The sequence below is a fragment of the Anarhichas minor genome, unplaced genomic scaffold (genome assembly GCF_050575085.1).
Source record: "Anarhichas minor isolate MPS153535 unplaced genomic scaffold, ASM5057508v1 ptg000035l, whole genome shotgun sequence".
Taxonomy (NCBI): Eukaryota; Metazoa; Chordata; class Actinopteri; order Perciformes; family Anarhichadidae; genus Anarhichas; species Anarhichas minor.
The window spans coordinates 104,261-122,869 of NW_027466481.1; the positions used below are offsets into that span (position 1 = coordinate 104,261).

The following is an 18,609-nucleotide window of genomic DNA, read 5'->3' on the forward strand; positions in this document are numbered from 1 at the left end:
TGTGACACATTTTAATACTCGTCTTAGCCTTCAAGAAGCTCATTTCTTTGTCAAAGAGCTCAAAGAGTATCCCCACTAGATATCTTCCTTCTTTCATTTGGTGGTTATTATGGATTTTTGTCAATTAACTGCATGAAGTATCAGAGAAACGCCTCACGGTAGATTTCTAGTCGCCCATCAAAAGGGAGGGAAAAATAATGAAACATGCCAAGAGGGAAGAGCTGACAGAGCATCACACTGATGGTCATTATTACATCTAATGTGACAATTATAAATCCTGAGAAATCCCACAAGGCTACACATAGAAAAATGTATGAATATATATTCATCTTTAATGATATGCACTAGTCCTCACTATTGCAGAGAAGGTACTAGGATTCTGTTTTGGTTACCAATGTAACCTGAGCTCAATTAACTGGTCTATGAAACATTCCACATGCAACAGTAAAAAGAAAATTCCCATCACAATTTCCTAGAGCCCAACATTTTAATTTAGTATCATGTAAGACAAAGATAATCAGCTAATACTCACATTTAAGGAACCTAAAATTCATAGAACATTTCGCGTTTTTGCCTAAAAAATGACCGAAACAATTAATCGATGATTCAAAATAGTTGCTATAATTTTCTCTCGACTGACCAATTGACTTCCATTGTGCAAGTAAAGTTTGCAGCAAAGGACGACTGCTATAAAATATAGGTAACCAGAAAAAAAGGTATGTGGGATTTGATTTAGTGCAGAATACAACAACGATAAATTGTTAAAAGTTTCAAATTTACTATAAAAGGAAATAAACTGTACTTTTCAAGCCCAATGAATAATTCTGAGTCTTGTTCATCGTCAGCTGAAAAGGTTTAGCTGAATATTATTATTCTGTTTTAAATAGATGTAACTCTGTGACACAAAACTATTAAAAAAGTTATATATTTAGACATCTTCCAGTACAAGGCCGAAATAGAATTAAAGTGAATTATTACATTGAATTACTGAAACCAAACTCTTTTCTTTCTCTGTTAACAAGTAAAATAATCAGTTGGAGGAGAAGATTTGTTCATTAATCTTTGTGTGTATAAAAAAGAAACATGAGTTTGTAGAATCAAACAAATTATTGTTTTACAGGCTTGTAAGTCTGCAACCCTGTTACGTTCCCATTCAGCTCAAATTTACTCTCAATTAGGTTTCGAGGGAAACGTATTGTTTAAACAGTTTGAAATACGTGGTTAACGTAAACAACGTAACAAAAAACTTGACTACTTTGTTTACACGGGACATGAACATCAATCTCCCAGGTGAAAGCCCTGTGCATTTTGACCCAAACACCGCCGTAATCTCCTCCTTACAGACTTCCGCAGACTCATTTCAAACTGATTTGAGAAATATCAAAAGCAAACGTAATCCGCAACATAATAGGTTTCCCTCGAAATGTAATTCACAATGTTGTTTTGGTGTATTGGAACTGAATTTCTTGGAGAAGCAGCTGAAGTCTGTGAAGAAGCATTAAGAGGAGCGTTAAAGGGTTACACTAGCGTTTAGCAGCAACATATGGCTTTATATCTACCAGAGACAATTTAAGCTCCAGTACTGCCTTGACAAAAATGTTTATTGGATTATAGAGCAGCATCCTGCTTAACATTCAAACTGTGCTGGAGGTTATCTGCAAGCTGCAGGGCACCTACAGTGTGGTGTTCGAAGGAGGATTGTACGACTTATGGAGTCCTTAATTCCAAGCGGAATTGTTACTTTACTCTAGACATCTGTGCCATGTTTATACCATATTTAAGATATTACATTTCAGGATATGGAAATCGTAATCAGAGCACAGGGACACAAGTCAGTGGTTAAAAAATGTGATTAAAAAGTTGAATAAAAGCTAATAAAAGTATGTCCACTCCAGTTTATAAAAGTAGAAAACCCAATTACACAGCTGACCTGTTTACAGTCAAATTTGGTAAACATGCAATTGATGACAACCGTACTTTACAGCCATGCTAGCAGCTCTGTGTGGCTGTTCTTAGGCACAGTGGTGCTTCAAGCTAAATGCTAATGTCAGCATGCTAATATGCAAACAATGACAATGTTAACGTATTGATGTTTAGCAGATATAAGTTTTATCCTCGTCACCCTGAGTTAAGCTGCGTTAGCATGCTGCAGTAACATTTGCTTATTAGCAGTAAACATGAAGTAGAGCTGAGGTTTATGGAAATGTTAGTTTTGCAGGTATTTAGTCACCAAAGTGTTGGACAAATACTTTGTACAGATGGGAGATTATTCAGGCAGCAACATCTCTGTCTGAGAAGTGAAGCCAATCCTGAAGTGCCTTAAACTTGCAGCTCTAATGGCCATCAGGGGGCGAAAAGAAGTCTGGTTCAATAGAAGTCTATGAGAAAATGACTACTTCTCACTTGATTTATTACCTCAGTAAACATTGTAAACATCTCAATCTCTAGTTTCAAGTCTTCGTCAATACAACCTGATGTTCAGTTAGTAAAATATGGTCCCATTTAGAGTGAAATAGACAATAAAGCAGGGTATGCTTTAGGGCGGGGCTTACTCTGATTGACAGGTTGCTACCACAACATTGTCCGGTCTTCGTCTTAGAACGTTCATAGTGAGTTTTCAGTTCATGAACAAAATTTTGGTCGCCTAAAAATGTCTTATTCAGCATTCGGTTTAACGTAGCTCCATATAAATGGGTAAAAACAGTACTAGTTGAAACACAGGAAGGAATGAAATGCTCCTTTAAGCTACATGAAGCTCTCGGTGCTTGTCACTGAAACAGACGGTGCTTTCAGTGACAATTTTGTGAAGCCGTTCTACCAGAAATTACAGGTCCGTTTTGTATCTTAGCTTCGGGGGCCTCGTGTTCTTAAACTACAACACTTAAGACAAGCAGACTGTTCAGTCCAGTGTGAAGACGCTCTTTATTATTGGGTGAGACTGGTGCACACAGCTAGCAGCTGAGAGAGGGAGCAGTAAATAAACACGGAGGGAGAGGGGAGAGGCATGATGCCATTGTTTCCTCAGGCCACTGCTACCAGCTTCCAAAACAACACCCCGCACTTAATTAGACCTCCCATAACAACACAGGTGCATTGATGCCATACATCAGCATCCTGTGGCCTACAAAATGAACATACACTGCAAAAAGTGGACTTCCCTCCAGACATTTTGAGATTTCACAAGTGCTATTAGAAGGACATGAATGCATTAGCAACTACTGCATCAGCAACTGATGAGGTAATAACTGCCAAAAAGACTGTGACACGGTATCTGCAGGCCTCGAAAAGTCTTAAAAGCATTGAATTCAGGTCCATTGAAAAGTCTTGAATTTTGTTTTTATGAGACTGGAGCAGCAGTAAATTGTGCATGCAGGAAGCTGTTGAATCTTTTTTTTGAGTTTCAGTCAGCAGCATCAGACCTGTAGAAAACACTATCACTACTACTAGCCTCAGTGTTTAGTAACCTTATCAACTCAAGATCGACAAGTGTAGATTTGATCAACAACTTTAATTTAATTGAATTAATTATGTGAATTGATTAAATACGTCCATGATTTTCTGCCACTTATCTGGGTTCAGGTCAAGTTAATTGGTTAATTTACCCTTAATTTAGTCCCGCCCTTCGAGTGCAGACTGGTTAATCGTAGCGTAGCATCAGCTCCGGCCTGGTCCTGACTAATATCCAGCTGCTCAATAGACTCTCATCTTTTCTTCCTTTTCAGGCTGTTTTTAATTTTTTTATAATAGTGATATTCGTTACCGGGAGAGGTTGGAAGGAAATATATTTATATTAGCAGTGCTAAACAAATAAATGTATTAATTTATAAAATTGAATTATAATTCAAACCATTAGTGAGTTAATACATTTATAATAGACAGGCATTTTATGACAATCAATAACAAGTTGAATCATTTAACTTTTTACAATAATTACTGCACATTATCAGCTGTAAAAACACTCGGGTTTTGTAACATTTAATTGTTGTATTGATCATTTGTCGAGGCTTTCTTTAGATTTTGCTGAACGTTGTGGACTTTTTTGTTTGATCAGCAGCTATCAGTGAGTTTTATTTGATGAGAAAACGGCTTCCTTGCAGTGACATTATTCATATCAATGTTTCATTCATATAAGATCTGTTTGCACTCCTTGATCCGTGCGCATTGTTGCAGCTTCTTGAATGTTGGTCATTTGAATGTGTGGGGCGTGTTACAGTACAATGCAGAGATGGTCCTCTCTGTTGTTTCTCCTTGTTCATTAGATATAGTGTGTTTATGCAAATATAATTCTGGGTTTTACAAGTGTGTATATATTTATCTTCATAGAGTAGATGATTGCATGCTTGTATACGCATGTTCTTTGGCGCTTCTGAACCAGGAAACATGCAAGATGCAGCTTTTTCAAAGTCTATCGGATTGATCAGCTGCTTTGAGATGCAGATGTCGTTGTGGAGTGCACAAATGAACAGCTTATTCTTTCTTGTCCTGAGCATGATTTCTGTTATCGATACACCGCATGGCAAGCTGCTTTAATGCTTTCAGGCCGTTGGGTTGTCTGATGATGTTGTGCGTGAATGGTTGACATTATGTACGCAAGTATGTAAATGTGCGTTAGTCAGCATTTTTATGTGTATTTATGTCCTTGTTTCTGTTCATTTTTGTTGTTGTTGTACATTTGTGTATGTTGTTTTGGGTGGCTGTTGTTTTCCTCAGCTTCCTCCTTCCTCTGCCTCCTGCTTTCAATCCTCCTTTTCTTTTCCTCTCCTCTCCTCTCCTCTTATGTTGATGAGATACGGTGATTTCTCTTAGGGGAGGCGTCAGTCCATCCTAGTGCAGCCCCGTCTCGCGCCTGTCCCACCCCGAATAACCAGGTAATAAACAAACCGGCAAACTCTCACTCTCCATCCATAACCTGCTGCCTCTTTTCCACTTCTACTGTTCTCTATGTGCGTCCCTGTCCATACGCATAGCATCCTGTGAACTCACCGCAAGTCAACACACTGACAGGCGCACTTACTTTTCCATTTATCTTTCAGAAAGAAAGGAGGCCTGTCACAGAGTGTTTGGACAGAGGTTGCTTGAAGGGCACACCTCCATGTTGAAAGAGTGACAACAAAACATTTCAGAGATTTAAAGCTGCACGGAGAAACTTGGCAGCGAGGGGTGTTCATCTGAAATATTACCTCTGAAGTGTAGTTACCTTAAATCATGTAATGAAATGTCAGTACGCAGCACCAGGCTGAGCGATCACTTTGTATCCGAAGATACCAAATGTACGACAGAGGCTGGAAATTGAATGTAGATGAATAAAAGCTTGGACTGAAGATAACTGCCATTTCCAATGACTCGTTGCAGACGGAGAGCGTTATCACTGAACAAAAGAAAAACAAAAGAGGCTCTACTTAATTAACTGAGGACAAACTGAGGCTGGTTTCCATCCGAGATTCCATACTAACATGCAAATTGCATACTATTTCTGGTGAAATTTTACAGTATGCAAATACTGGACACTACAACAGCATTAATATCCCACAATGCAATGGGGTAGTGACGACCACTTTCATATCAGATAATGCCGGACAGCACTGTTATGTCAATAATGCTTCAGTATAATAATTAGATTTCACTTTGCTAAGCTTAATAATAGAGTCCAAAAAGAAGGAAATGAGTCAGCATTTTTAGACTTCCGGTTCCCTCATCTCAAAGTCAATGTTATGCCTGAAGTAAGGTCTGTGGTTGACAGCGGCTTAAGAGATTTTAACTTTTTTTTCTACAATATAAAATACATCAGTAGGTACCCCTCTTGTGAAATTTGAAGCTTTTATGTGTCTTACAGAAGACCATTACTAATGAGTAGCTAAACGCGACTCCTAAATGTCGTCAAACCGAACACTAGACCTCCTTTACAGCTTTGGTTTTTTTTATACTCTGGCTTTTATGAAAGTAGTTCCAGTTCGTTTAGAGTTGAATGTTAGCTTTTTACTTCTGCCGATTGCATTCACACTTCAAAATCATAAAAGTGGTGCTCATTTGTGAAGATTATCTTACTGTAAGAAATGAAAAAGCCCATTGGCTGCTTGATCGAGAGCTTCTAAAGGTAATGATGTGAGGGCAAGAGGCAGAAGCTATTTCCAGTAAAAGTCCCATTCGTTCTTCCCGTAGACAATGTTACATGACTCACAGCTGGAGCTCCTCTGTGGCTCGATTTTCGTCATGACACTCTCCTGGTTGAGTCGTCGGTGCAAAACATGAACAATTAACAGTCGCTTTTCCATGCAAACATCTTGCTCTAATGCAAAGTTACACAATGCAAATGTGTAATTCATGCACAGTGCCATGAATGGCATTGTATGAAGTAAGCTTACTTCTGCTTCACCACACAAAAAAAAGTAACATTTTCTTTGTTTTAACAAACTGGAAAAAAGTTGGTAAGCTGTTCTGGTTTTGTTGTCACCCTCCGAACACAATAGTGTGCCTTCCTGTACTCACTGAAAATATTCTGCGACAGACCTTAGAGAGTTTATTTGAATTACTTGAGATTAGTTAGGTTGCTTTTTTTCCCTTTATGTTGACCAATGAGCACATTACATGCCGTGGCAGAAATATATAAAAGTACTACAGCAGCTTCGACCTTTCTAATGTCTTTTCAGAATGTTAAACATCAAATGTTTTGTGTGTGACTGTTGCAGCCATTCTGCAAGTGACAACACGATTCAGTCACAACCAGCAATCCACGGAGATATATGACAATATTTATTGTTCGCAAATGATTTCCATGTCATATACGAAGACCTTCCTGTAACTCTTTGCATTCGGTAAATCGTTGAAATGCAGAGAAATACAAAATAATCAATTAATACCATTGAAATTGATCATTTGCAGATGATGGCATATGCAGATGTTCAACTGAGCTTTTCATCCCATTTAATAGTCACATGTTTCTCTTGCCCTTGGTCAACTTTGAATATATTAAACATTAGAGTCTTAATAAACTAAATAACCAGTGAATGAAAAAGTATTACTGTTACATGTACAAGATGCACATTCCCTCTGGTTCCTGCAATAGTCCAATGACAAGTTGATTAAGTAACAGATAGATATTATTTTTAAACCATTTTCAATGCAAACTTTAAAAAATAAAAATAAAAATCTGAATTGAAAGGGAATACACACAATCACATGTTTATGGCTTCATAGACTCGTGTCCAGATTTGTGAACAAGGAACAAGACGTGAAATGTTACATGCTTACTGGTTGAAAACTCCACTCTTGGTGATAAATCTGAAAGAAAGTCTCTGAAATATTGTGCGAATTCTCTTTTATTGTAGATTTCTTTTTCCCTCACACACACACACACACACACGAGATATTTTTGAACCGCTGTGCTTTGAACTTACATTTCCATTCAGTTCTTCATCCCTCCCATCCCAGCACGCCCTCAGATAAACAACGTGAATTATGGGAAATCTCCGTATCTGACCCAATCCTTCCCTGAAGAACATTGATTAATGTGCACATGTTTTTTGTTTTTTTTGGTGTGTTTTATGTGTCTTCCAGTGAGTCTGTGTTTCTGATATTTATGTGTTCGTCTATGTGTTTTGGCACCTGGGCATATTATTTGGTTGAATGTTGGCGTTGGCCAGTTGTTACGGTGCGTCTGAGGATGTGTGAAATGCGTTACTACGTTGTGGTTTTTTCTTTTGGTTTTTTTTTGCGTCAGAGTTAGAGCTCTTCACCTGGCAAGCTAGTCATCTTAAGCCATACGGGGGTTCTTTAAATTTAAAGACTGCCATATATAAGTTGATTAAACCAACACTGTGAGAATTTTACAGTTTGCTCTGTAGACAACCACGATTCAAATTGATTGGAGATTGGAGGAGATGGGTAAGAACCTGTGTGTACGATACCTGCATCATTACTATACACCGAACATTTCAGTTCTCCACTAAGTGTTTTGTGTTTCTGTCTCCAGTACCCCCAATTTTTCATTAATATATATTTTTTTTAAAACACACTCTCACACCAAGCGGTAATTGAATGCACCAAGTAATCAAACAGCCCACAGAGAGTGACGCAAGCTTGGTAAGTTTTAAAAGGATGTCAGTAAACATTTTTTGCCATGTCTTTGTTCAGCTGCTTGATTTCTTGAGTTTAATAGACATGTGTGTTGGTCTACACATAGATATTAAAACGACGCTGTTGGTCGTGTTTGAGAGTAACGAAACAAGTGTTAGTGGAGTCATGTTACTGGCATCCTGTAACTGTCTACTGTAGCTGTTCATAGCACCAGTTAGCGGCTGAAAAAAGGTTTCATTCATTTTGGTTCTGATTGAGAAGAGAAAAAGGCCCGCTAATTCACATCAGATTTTGGGGTAATTCTTTTTTCGTTCTTCTTTTCACTTTTTTTGTTTTTTTATTTTTAAAGTGAAACGGAAACACCTTCCACTCACAATGGACACACCCATCAGACACAGCTTACCCAGAAATAATATTGCTCTTTGATCCTTTTGATTCATTTTCTCAACTGGATGCAGACCAAACGATCCCTCCTACTTCCTGTCTCTCCCCTCTACAGCACGCCATTCCATCCATGTTACAGTATTTCATACTTCTTGCATTAAAGTGGTATCTAAAGTCCTACATATTTGTTTCCGATGTTTGATAAATAACAATCCTGAGTTAAATTATTGCACACGTTTCCACGGTCATATATAGATGGCTCTGCGCTCCGAGTAATTCTGTCTAGAGACCACACAGCAAATGTGCCAGGCAAGATCATTTAAGTGCGATTATTTCAAGAGGTTCTATCAGACGTCTGATGGTAAAACTGTGATTTTTAGCTTTCTAAATGCTTCTATATTCAACTCATCTTGCAGCAGCTCTTGGATACGTTAAGTACCATTTCGAATAGAGTCCTCGTAGATGTCTATTGGCACAATAACCCAATTGTTTTCTCTTCCCACTGCTCCTACACAGACGTCAGTGAACAAGACTGGGAGTGAAGGCTTGCGAACAGACCTTGATATAAACTAATAATGAAACTAGTCTTGCATTGCTGCAATGTAGGTAAGAAAAGATGGCAAAACCAAAACTTTGACTCAATCACCAATCAAAAGCTCCAACCCGGGATGAACACCCATGCAGCAGCTCATGGCTATGCCGTCAATGGGTTTGGGTTTAGACATTTTGATTGGTGAATTTGACAGGTTTGGATTTACCTGCCAGGCTATAGGATGCAGCTTTATCTTGCTTTTTAAATTTGGCGCTGAGCTCTTTTATTGGCTTGACGTTTTCTTGCATGTTTTTTAGAAGCAGGCTGATGCTGCGGTATGTGCTGTTAAGATGTTTATAGAAGCAGTAATTGTAGAGTTCTTATTTAGTCTTTAATTTACAACACTTTCACTTACTCAAGCTCGCACATTTACATAGAAACTTAGTCGTTATTGAACATGATTTGTGCTCGTTGGCAGAGAATGACACTTTTCGTGACACACGATAAACACTCCTTGCTACTCATCCAAAGAGGATCAGGACCCTTTGACCTCAAGAATTTTAATTCCCCTTCATGCCCTCTTTCTCTGTGTCCCTTTCCCTGTGCTGCCATTTCTATTGGTGTACGTCATGCATCAACTTCGTAACTCATTTGGCTCTCTCTCTCTCTCCTTTGTCTGTCTCTCTCTCTTCTTTCTGTGTGGTCCTTCCAATCCTTTATCGTTTGTCTTTTATTTTCTAATTCCTCCTCACTTTGCTTCTGCAATCGCTTTTACATGTACTCATTCCAACCGGTTCTTTGTATTTGTCAATGTTTGATGTTTCCCTACTTCCACACAACTCGATCACATTCCTCTTCTGGTGATTTTCCTCCTTTGTCCTCTTCCCATCTTTATCTCACTATTCTTACTTCCTCCCACGCTCGCGCACCTCTTCAACATGTGATTTTTATTCCCTCTACATGTCACGTTATCTGCCTTGATTGGACGTCTCCTTTACAACTCCTCACATCCCTCCCATCGTTCATTGAATGGCCTCTCTCCTACGTCCATCTCTCCCTGCTCCCACTCCTCTTTCCCCTCCCCTCTCTCTCTATCTCGCCAGGAGGACCAGCTTTCCTCCCTGGGTTCTGCAGACCCCGGTGTGAAAACTGAAGGTGGAGGGGGAGGTGGTGGAGGCGGAGGAGGACAAGGAGGAGGAGCGGTAACCGACGATCAAGGCCTCAGAGCTTCTTCCTCGGGCATTTCCTCCGACAGCTCGCCCCACAATGGAGTCCTCCCCCAAACTGTAGACCCTCCCTCTCTACCCACTCCTCATCAGCATCCTAGTCAGAATGGAGAGCTCCGTGGCAACCAAACATCCTCCCCCATGACAACCTCACAGGCAACCGGAACCACGGCAACAGCAACTACAGGCATAGCAGAAGAAGGGGGAGTAGGTCAAACACAACACTGAGCCAAATCAGAGAGAGATGACACAAAAGGAAAACACTGTCCCCGTCTTTCCCATTTAGCGAGACAATACTTTGAAAATAATTTCGCCGTAGATATTCGTATTCCAGTGGCAAGAGAGAGAAGAAACAGTGTGCAGGAGACGAGTAGTAATCGCACAGCCGCTGTACAGTGCATAACACATGAACACACAACACACAAAGGGCTCTTCAATGGACACTTGTTCTCTTGATGCTCACAGGGAGCTTCAGTTAGTATCAGTCTTGCAGGACAAGATAATGATACCCGATCACATACTCCTTGAATCAGTCAAACAAAGCATTTGACGTATACACGCCGATAGGTGAACACCTGCTCTGTGCACTCGTCGCCTTTCTGTGGCTTCATGAGAGATAAAAACACGTAAACAAGCACTATAGAATGTCTTGCACCCCAAAGACTTCATAGTAGCCATTAGCAAGTGCTATAAGCTAGCTTGTAGTGACCCTTGACTCCCATGGATGTAGGTGTATTAAATATACCTATCCGGAACACGCCAGGCTGCAACTTGTCTAGGTAGAGATGTGGTGACGTAGTCTGGCTTTCTTAGTGCCTTTGAGTGTTTTTCAACAGGGTTTTCCTATAGAGATCTGATACGAGAGTAACAGATGGAGATCTAAGTTAGCTTTGCTAGTAAGAGAAATGATCTGTGGGCTGGAAACAGAGATTCAAAGACACACGATCAAGCGTCGTAGAGGTTTGATATGACGGAAGACATTTTTGGGAACGTTTTCCTTTCTTTTTTTCAATCTAAGGGACTTCTTGTTTTTGGACTGAGCTCGTGCAATTTTTCTCTTCTCAATCTCAGAACCGATCTGTGATAAAACTGGTGCTAAACAGAAACAAATGGTGCCATTTTCCAAGTCAAATGTCTGTCTGCCATAGCACTGCCTCTTTCATGATTCACTCACTGTCTCTTCTCTCTTTCTCTCTCCTGCAATTTGTCTTTGACAGGACTTCGTGTTCCCCCAGTATGTTTTCTACGTGTCTGTGTCTTTGTTCTTTGTGCATCCTGTTGTGTTCTTATGTCCAACAGGGTTGTTGGGGTTTCCATATCTGTGTTTTAGAAGCGCCCTCCTCCAATCTCTGGTTTTACTAACACTTAATAAAAGCAGCTCCCCAATTCAAAAATTGATGGATCATCTATTGAACCGGATATTTCAAATTTGTTCAGACCGAGCCCCGAAGTGTTAATTTCAGTTTAAACAGAGAACTAATAACTTTAACATTGACTGAAGCTACTTTGAATGAAATGGATGAATGGAGGGTATTTTTTACAGTTAAAAGTGTCAGTCCATTTTTGTTTCACAGGAGATAAAAGGTGCCATTATTACTTTTTATTCTGATTTCTTTTTTGGTTAAAAAAACAAAACAAAAAGCAGTTTTAACTTACGATTTTCACCAAACTAATGTTGTACGTGCGTACAAATACTAATGACACATTTGTGATTGGCCCTTTATGTTTTAAGTTTAGGTCACATTTTACTAAGGTAAACATTGCCAGTGTGACATGATATCAAGGATCATTGTATGTGTGAAACTGCTTAGGTTTGCCTGCCATTAAGTGCCTGGGATCAATATATTGAGCATCCTTAGGCCTGTAGACTTGCTAGTCATCGACCAAATGCACATTTTAATGCCTTGTTCGAGACAATAAGAATATATCGCACCCCTAATGAAAATCTCTAATGACACACTGTAGTTTTCATAATTTGAAGTTTCTTGTCAAAAGGAAAAGGCTGGCATCTACTTCTGAAATAGCATTAAAACAAATTAAAAGAGCAAACCGCTTGATTCACGGTACGTGTTAGAAATACTGTGTGATGTGTTTTTGAAATGAACTCTTCAGTTTCTCATTTGTCAAATGCTGAAAACACGAGTCTTTGAAATGTTTGTAATGTGTTCCATATTCCTTCATCTTGTGTATGAACTGTCTGTTGTACGGTTTGTCTGGATGTGAACTTGTTTTTTCGTCTCTGTAGACCCACACACACGGGTGTCGCTCTGAAACAACTCAAGCTTGTTAAAACATGCAGGTTGAACCAAGAGGATTTCATATCAGCTTCATTTCAGCCATTTTTCTATTTAGTGTGAACCAATCACTTACTCTGCAGTGTCAAAGATCAACATGGCCACATTAGCACTTTGTAGACGAGTGCTACAGGATTAGCTTAGAGTCATACTATCAATGAATGTTTAACTGTCAAACCACCAAATGTTAATAATGCAAGCAGTCTTACGCAGGGAGAGATTGTCTTCTATTTAGGCAGCTTGTAGGGCTACTTTTTTTCTTGTGAAATTACTTGTGTGTGAAGAATGTCGGATCTAAAAAGCGGTTTAGGTTTGAACATCAGTGTCTTTTCAGAGATGTGAGATGATTCGTGATTGAGAAATTAACATTGCTGTGAAAATACCTCAGTGACTCAGGTAAACAAGCAGTTGCCTCAGAGCTGAACACACACACACACAAAAAAAAAACCTATAGAAAAGAGATGAGTCCAGCTTTGGAAAGACCGTGCAGATACTCAATCTCAAGCTATGCTTCAATAGCACCTGATCAAGCACCCTCCCCCGTTTCTTCTCTCTCTCTGTCTCCCCTTTTTTTCTCCCCCTAGCCACTCTCAAAGCTTCATGGAGGACAATGTGGAACGTAATTGGCTGATGCACCATCGGCAGTCCGCAGGGTGGCACAGCCAAATGTCCAGAGCCCTCTCTCGTGACGCGATTGGCTGACAAAGGGAGAACTTGGGGCATTGGTCCCATTCTCTTTGCTCAAAGGATGGTGCAGAGCCCCAGCGGACCATGTAAGGAAATGCTGGGTTGTGTTTTTTTCTTTTTTTTTTTTTTTTTTTTTTTTAAACTTTACTTGGGCCCTCTCTCTCTGATTTGAGTTTTTTTTTGTTATGTGTTTGACACCTCGTTGTTGGATCTACATTTTACTTTTAAAAGGTAGGCTGGACACATATTGGCGTTTGTTAGCCTGCCGAGCATGCAAAGAACAGCTATGCAGTCTGATCAATCAGCAGAACGGAGGGACACAAAGGCCAAGGAAGGCGTGATGCCCAATATGAGAGAGAGGGGAGGTGCATTGTGGGTAAGATGAATTTCAAAGGTGCTTGACTTCTCTTAAAATTTCAGTCAAAGCTGATTTACTTTCAGAGCATTTATTTCCCTTCTTCTCTCTCTCTCTTTCTCTTTCTCTCTCTCTCTTATAGTCTTTTTAAATTACCCTTTGATTCCTCCTCATCTACTCACTCTTTATCTATCTAGGATTCTCAAAGCATTATTTAACCACTTCATTTTTACTCAAATTTAGACACACTTGATCTCTTTCTCGTTTCATAGTTTTAGTCCTTCCGTTTGAATCTCTTTCAGACTTTGATTTTAAAGGAAACTAAATATGCACAGCCTAAAACAACAAGTGAAACTGCTTCAGAACAAAACTCTTGCTTCAATGAAGACTTTGAAAAACCTGACAGAATGTTATTATTTATATTTCTATGATACTGCTTATTCTTACGATAGTATAAAAAAAACTCTTCATCAGAAATCTTCCGGAGCAGATATTTATTTCTTGATATAGATAGATGCCTCTATCTTATGGAAGTTCATCAATAATCCATTTTATATGAACCAAGTTTTCTTACTAAGACAATCTTGTGGAGAGAATCATTGCCCTAAAGGACTGTGACGAAAAGGGACAAACTTGTGTTTTACCTACTCCCCTTACAGCAGTTTGCACGTTGCTGTGACCTGTGCCCCCCCCCCCCCCCCCCCCCCCCCACACCCCTTCCTCTTGGTTATAATCATTCAAAACAAAAAAAATTGGATGGATGTTTCTCGCCCAACAATCGCCATGGAGCTCTCCATTTGCGGACGATGTGAAAGCCTTTGGATGAGGACATCCTTACAGCTATTGTTTTGTATACTCCACTTTCGACTACCTGTCTGTAGAGTTTTAAGCGAGCGGAGGATGAACTCTTGGTTTCAGTGTGGCCACTTTTTTTTTTGCAGTCAAATTGCTGTAAAACTCCCCATTCATTTCAATGGATGGACCCCACTGACACCAGTCTGAGTTGAAATCCCCGCCATTTTCTTGATGACTGAGATGACGACAGAGAGAGATATGTTAGAGGTCCTGCTGAAACGAGTGAATGTGTTTGTATATAAGTGTGTGTACCGGCTAAATCTTTGTGTACATACTGGATAAATGTGTATATATGGTATGTCTATGTGTATATACAGTTTGTTTGTACATGCAGAGTGTACAGTTATTTTTCCTCTAACGTTTCTCTCTCTTTCTATGAATAGGTCTTCTCAAGTTACCAATACTGAGGCATGGAAAGGTTTTTAAATGTACCGAGCTATCAGAGGCACTTTGTGTACAGACTTAGAATATCAGCAAGGTCTGTCACGTATCGCTGCATTCTTGAAGCTCTCATACAAGAAGTAACTCACATAATCTTAAGCTTGCACTCATTTTCTGACCAACTCAAAAGCTTTTCTATAGTACATTTGGGTGACCAAGCAATGTTTGTACATATATAGACTAAGACAATTTTTTTTCCAGAAACCTCCATCTGCATTTCTTTAAAAGATTCTCGACCTGTTTTGAGTTTCTTGTGTATCTGACTTTCACTTTAGGTTCCTACGGTATATGTTTGCAACGGTTGTCATTCAGAGTTATATATTTATTCCGACAACCCTTATATATTTCTTGAAATTTTGTTCCCCAAATTCTGCCTCTCATGGAGCCTTCTAACCTTTTGTTAAGATGCGGTTAGACTGGCAAATCCTTCCGTGAAAGTATACTGTCATTACTTAACATTGCTTGTTTTTGTATAGGTCCTTACTAAATAAGTGTGCCTCCCCCCTTATACTCTTACTAACCTTAGATCCATTAACTCCTCTGGTCACTCATCTTCATACCCCTTGACAAGCCATAGCCCCCCCTCCCCAAAACTCCTCTATCGTTGTTTTGACAGGACAGACATTTGGGGATTTTGTGTATATTAATGGAAGAGTGGTGTTGAAGAGTGTATTGCAGTTGTATATGGAGTTGTTATGAATGTGGATATTCTGATCATTGAATTATTATTGTAATAATGATAATAATTATTGCCACTTTGATTTTGTTGATTAATTCCTTTGATGAAGATTCCATTGTTCCCTTTTTTTTTCATTTTCTTTTGGAATACACCGGAATTTATATTTTTCGGGTGGGTGAATCTGGAGATAGAAATACGTAAATAAATAAATAAATAAACAAATAATTAAATTCTTAATCTGCTGTGGAAATGTGTGTTCTGTTTCTTAATGCACTAACTTGGACTTGTCAAAGTGTCCGTCATGGTCTATTTTTTTTAATCAAGAACACTATTGTTTTCCCAAAACTATTAAAAACACATTAATGAGCCACACTGTTGCACTGGCTGACATGTACCTTCATTACCATGAATACGGTCAATGTAGCTTATCTTGAAACAATCCCACATTCACCGTCCTGCGGCAGTAAATAATCACTTACTAATGTGTATTAATTCACTGCTGAAAATAGTCCCCAGCAAATGCACGACCTCTCCTGTTTGAGTAACATTTGCTAAAAACTGTTTTTGGAAATCACTGAGCCTTTTTTTAAGATGAAAGTGTATCTTTGTCAAAATATATAGAAAATCAGGAAACATACTTTTTTCCAGTTGTGGTTTTTGGTCACTTCTAAGCCCACAACTAACATAAACAATGAATCTGCCGATTAGGTTCCAGATTAAATAGTAATATAATCTATATAATAATACAAAATTCCCCAGAGCCGAAAACAAAATCTTTAAATTGTTGGTTTTATCTGATAAATGGTCCAAAATCCTGAAATATTTCATTTACAATCATATGAAATGGAAAGAAGCAGACCATCTTCTGTTTAGAGAAGCTAGTAGCAGCAACAATTTTTGCTTCATAAATGATTAAAAAGACTCATTGATTATCAAAAATTGTTGTCGGTTAACTTTTAACTAATGACCTTATCGATGAATCAACTCATTGTTTCAGAGCTACACCAAACTGTAAGCTCACAGCATGCACACACTCTCAACAAGGTTATGAATTGTAAAGAAACTCAATCCTCAAGTCATAAATTCTACACTTAATATCTGAATACTAGCTGAAATCAGGGTTAGGTCATTGATCTGCTTTGATTATTGAACCTTTTTTCCACTGTTTACAATATAGATTCATCTTCTGGACTTATAAGCTTGTGGTTGCACATGGTGCTAGCTCTATGGACTGTGATTCTTCACTTGGTGAGCAGAGCAGATCATTTCCTCACACTCTCCTCTGCTGAGCTGCTGAGAGCGAGGACGGCAGGCAAGATCTGGGAGCTGGGGACTGGACTGAATATAGCAAGCTTGTAATTATCCTCATCCTCCTACATTTAATCGCCTGCAGTTCCTTTGAGGGTTGGCTACTTCTGAGTTTGGACAGAGCAAGAAGAAAAGAAATTAGCACAATGGAGGAGCAAGACATGCTGTGTAAACAAAAGAGACACGAGATGAGAGGTCTACCTCAACCTGCTTCAGCCGCAAGCATCACATACATTCATGTAATCATTCTGCCAGGTTAAACTCTGGAGAATATTCATGTCATGATGAAATGGCTAGTAAGGTTTTCATTTTTCATGTACACATAGGTAATAACATGCCAAACATTGTGCATTTTTCGAGAGTTTCAAAGTGACATCACGTTTACAACATCATTGCATGCGTACATAATTACAATAAACAAAACCGTAAGATAGTGAACCAGCACCTTGATAAAACTACATTTTTCTCCCTAAGTGATGCCCCATTGACTTCCATCATCATCTGTCATAACAATAATCTGTTTGGACAGTCAGGAAATACACAAAAAGGTGTTACATTTAGGAAGCAAGCGTCTCTCAAAATGCTATTTCTTTGAAAAGGATGTAAAATAAGTAATGTGATCTTGATAGACCTCTATTGGTAGCCAGAAGGAATTACAACAACAGAGTTTACACTGACCATGATCACTGTGCCATGGGGGTGAAACATTTCTTTCACAACCCCATGTCCCCTGTAAGGAAAAAAGGCATGCAAATGATGGAAATGTGAATGCAAAAAGCTGGAAAGACTGTTGTTTTTGCAATACAAATATAGAGTCATTATCTTATACATACAAATATATATACAAGTTCAAGATTTCACTTGAGTAAAAGTACAAAAGTATTTACTGCAAAATGTACAGAAAGCATTAAAAGTTGTTGTTTCTTGAAGAATGATCATTTTCAGAGAGTTATATTATTGGAATATTGTTAGTGATGCTTCGACACGTAAGCAGCTGGTGGAGGAGGAGCACATTTTGTTATGTCAGATAATTGCAGTGGAGTAAAATGTACCATATTTCCCTCTTAATTGTAGTAGAGTTGAAGTATGAAATAGCATAAAATTGAAATACTCAAGTAAACTTAAGTTAATTAAATGTACCTCAACACTTAACCACTTGATGTTTGTCTGAAATCCAGTTTTTAGGTATTTGTATTAAGATAAGATAAAATAAGATAATCCTTTATTAGTCCCGATGTTCGGCTATTTTAATCCTTTAATCCACTACATGTTGGGGACAAATTACTTGTTACTTTGACGATTTAGATTATTAACATGAAATACAAATCAACTAACAAATTATGATATATTATTATAGGTTCCCCATCACAATGTAAAGTAATGTAAATAAACCACATCTTTACCAGCTGCATGTACATATTCATTCATCCATAATTATAATCCAGTGATGTAATATGTACGTATAATAGGTCATTCTGCACATTGAGTACAATGCACTTCTACTTTTGGTATTGTACATTTTGATGGTACTTTAGTACATTTTTGTAATAAAGGACTTTTACTCGTAGTTTTTTGGGACTGCAGTTTTGCTACTTTTACTTAAGTAAAATATCTGAATACTTCTTCCACTACAGCCGAAATCTATTATCTTCTAAGTTCTCATTTCCAGTGGCAAAGGTGTTTTTCAAGATTTCAAGATTGTCGAAAATGGGGGATCGCTAGACAACCTGGCAACCCCTGATTTTCTGTTGACTTCGTTCCGTACTCTCGCGATA

At 38.6% G+C, this 18,609-nt stretch overlaps 1 protein-coding gene across 1 annotated transcript in view; it reads left to right on the top strand.

Annotated features, from left to right (window-relative positions):
- The window catches only part of syngap1b (synaptic Ras GTPase activating protein 1b), a 90,493-nt gene extending 79,937 nt beyond the window's left edge, over window positions 1-10,556 (top strand). Inside the window, exon 20 of the mRNA XM_076106848.1 lies at window positions 10,093-10,556. Within this exon, the coding sequence (XP_075962963.1) occupies window positions 10,093-10,443 (351 nt within the window). The 3' untranslated portion in view covers window positions 10,444-10,556. The remainder of the gene's footprint in view (window positions 1-10,092) is intronic.
- Window positions 10,557-18,609: the final 8,053 nt, after the last annotated feature.